The following is a 2406-nucleotide window of genomic DNA, read 5'->3' on the forward strand; positions in this document are numbered from 1 at the left end:
AACTCTATGCAGAGTCATTATGAGTTGGAACCGACTCGACAACACTTAACAACAACATATGACATAAAATTGTTGTTGTTAAGTGCCAGCAAGTCGGTTCTGACCCATAGTGACCCTGCAGGGGATTTCCAAGGAGCAGCTGGTGAGCTTGAACCACCAACCTTGCTGTTCAAACTGACCTTGCAGTCCAGCGCATTATCCTGTAGAGCCCACCAGGACTCTTATTGTTGTTGGTAAGTGCTATGGTGATGCTGGTGGTTATGTGCTGTGGAGTCAGTTCTGACTCATAGCAACCCTGTACAGGGTTTCCGAGGCTGTAAATCTTTATGGGAGCAGAGAGCCTCATCTTTCTCCTGTGGAACAGCTGGTAGTTTCCAACAGCTGACCTTGAGGTCAGCAGCCTGACTAGTAGCCACTACGCTACCAGAGATTAGAATAAAACTTCTCCATAGGTTTTCCAAGGATGTAAATCTTGACAGAAATAGATTGCCACAGCTTCCTCCCTTGGCACCCCTGGTGGGTCGACACCACCAACCTTTCTGTTATTAGCCCAGTGTTTAACCCACTGTGCCACAAGGTCCCTATATGCATGTAAGGAAAAACTAAATCTTAGATGACTGAAATAGAGAGTATTTTGCTGTATTTACTTTTTGACATTGTGTGCCAGAATATTATAGCAGGAATATAATAATACATGTAATTGGAGATAGAGTTGCAGAAAGATAGAAATTTTATTTGTATCCTTTTTTAAAAATCAACTTTATTGAGGTAAAATGTATGTACAATGAATGTTGTTGTTGTTGTTGTTAAGTGCCATCAAATCGATTCCAACTCATAGCAACCCTGTATAGGTTTTCTGAGGAGTGGTTGGTAGGTTTGAACTGCTGACCTTGTGGCTTGTACTCCAGTACTGATCCTACAGCACCACACCAGGAGTCCATATAGAACTACACATTTTAAATCTGCATTTTATTGCATGTTGTTGTTGTTAAATGCTGTTATAGGGTTTCTGAGGAGTAGCTGGTGGTTGACTTTGTGGTTCACAGTCCAGTGCTGATCTTAGAGTGCCACACCAGAAGTCCTTTAATTCAGATAATTTAAGTATAATTATTGCATATACATTATACTTAAATTAAGTTCATTTAAAAAAAGAAAACATATCTTTGAAGATGGTATTGCTAAAATAGCTCAAAGAAAGTCAAGAAAGGTAATAGAGCAAATGAAGATGGATATATTGGATAGACAGAAAATGAATATCTTATTCTTGGAAAGACAAAGTATATAAATTTACATGGTTTGAGATCAATTTTATAAAACTTTTTTAAAGGTAAGGTTGTTGTTGTTGTTAAGTGCCATTGAGTTGGTTCTGACTCATAGTGACCTTGTATAGGGTTTCCATGGAACGGCCAGTGAGCTTGAACCACCGACCTTGCAGTTCAAACCGACCCTTACAGTCCAGCATATTATCCTGTAGTGCTACACCCTGAATGTAATCGCTGGGACACTAGGAACCTTCTTTAAGAAGAGACTAAAATGAAGAATGGAGTCCTGGTGTGTCACTGTAGGATAAGCACTCAACTACAAGGTTGGTTTGAACCACAAGGTCAGTGGCTCAAACCCACTAGTTGTTCCTTGGAAATCAAATACAGGGTCACTATGTGTCAGAAGCGACTTAACTGCACTTAACAACAACAACACAATGAAGAACACACACACAAAGTTTTGGTGTGGGAGTTTATTGGAAAATTCCTGTTTCCTTCCTCACATTCTGATCTAAGCTCTATCTACAACCATTTCTTTATTTGACAGACACCTGTGATTGCCACCATGTTCTCGCCCAATGACTTTGTGTCTGCTTCGTGGGAGCTTGTGGTTCGAGTCGATCATCCAAATGAAGAGCAGAGAGATGTCACACTGAGAGTGTCTGGAGACCTGCACATCGGGGGAGTGATGCTCAAGTTAGTAGAACAGATCAGTAAGTGGCTCTTTTTTGGTATTTCGCATCTTCTCTGTGGCATCACCAGTGGCCTTTGTTGTATGTTGTAAGTGCCGTGGAGTCAGTTCCTACTCCTAGCGAACCTGTATAGGGTTTCCAAGTTGGGTTTGAATCGCCACCTTGTGATTCAAACTGTCCTTGCAATCCAGGATTCTTATAAATATCTCCAGAAATGGAGAAATTTACCCTTTGAAGAACAGCCTATATCATCTAATTGTAAATGAAGTCTTCAGATTGCCTTCAAACCTTGCTTATAACCAGGAGTCTGCTTTGTATGTCTGTTATCTGTTACTCCTGTTTTTAAGTCCCTTGTGAAAGTTGTATCCCAAAACTCAATTGATGATTGATTTTCCTTCTAATTTTCCTTCTCTCTCTCTCTCTCTCTCTCTCTCTCTCTCTCTCTCTCTCTC

At 40.5% G+C, this 2406-nt stretch overlaps 1 protein-coding gene across 1 annotated transcript in view; it reads left to right on the forward strand.

Annotated features, from left to right (window-relative positions):
* Positions 1–1815: 1815 nt before the first annotated feature.
* The window catches only part of FERMT1 (fermitin family member 1), a 43606-nt gene continuing 43015 nt past the window's right edge, over positions 1816–2406 (forward strand). Inside the window, exon 1 of the mRNA XM_006870402.1 lies at positions 1816–1975. Coding sequence (XP_006870464.1) covers positions 1828–1975 — 148 coding nt within the window. The 5' untranslated portion in view covers positions 1816–1827. The remainder of the gene's footprint in view (positions 1976–2406) is intronic.

This window comes from Chrysochloris asiatica, unplaced genomic scaffold (assembly GCF_000296735.1).
Source record: "Chrysochloris asiatica unplaced genomic scaffold, ChrAsi1.0 scaffold00141, whole genome shotgun sequence".
NCBI lineage: Eukaryota > Metazoa > Chordata > Mammalia > Afrosoricida > Chrysochloridae > Chrysochloris > Chrysochloris asiatica.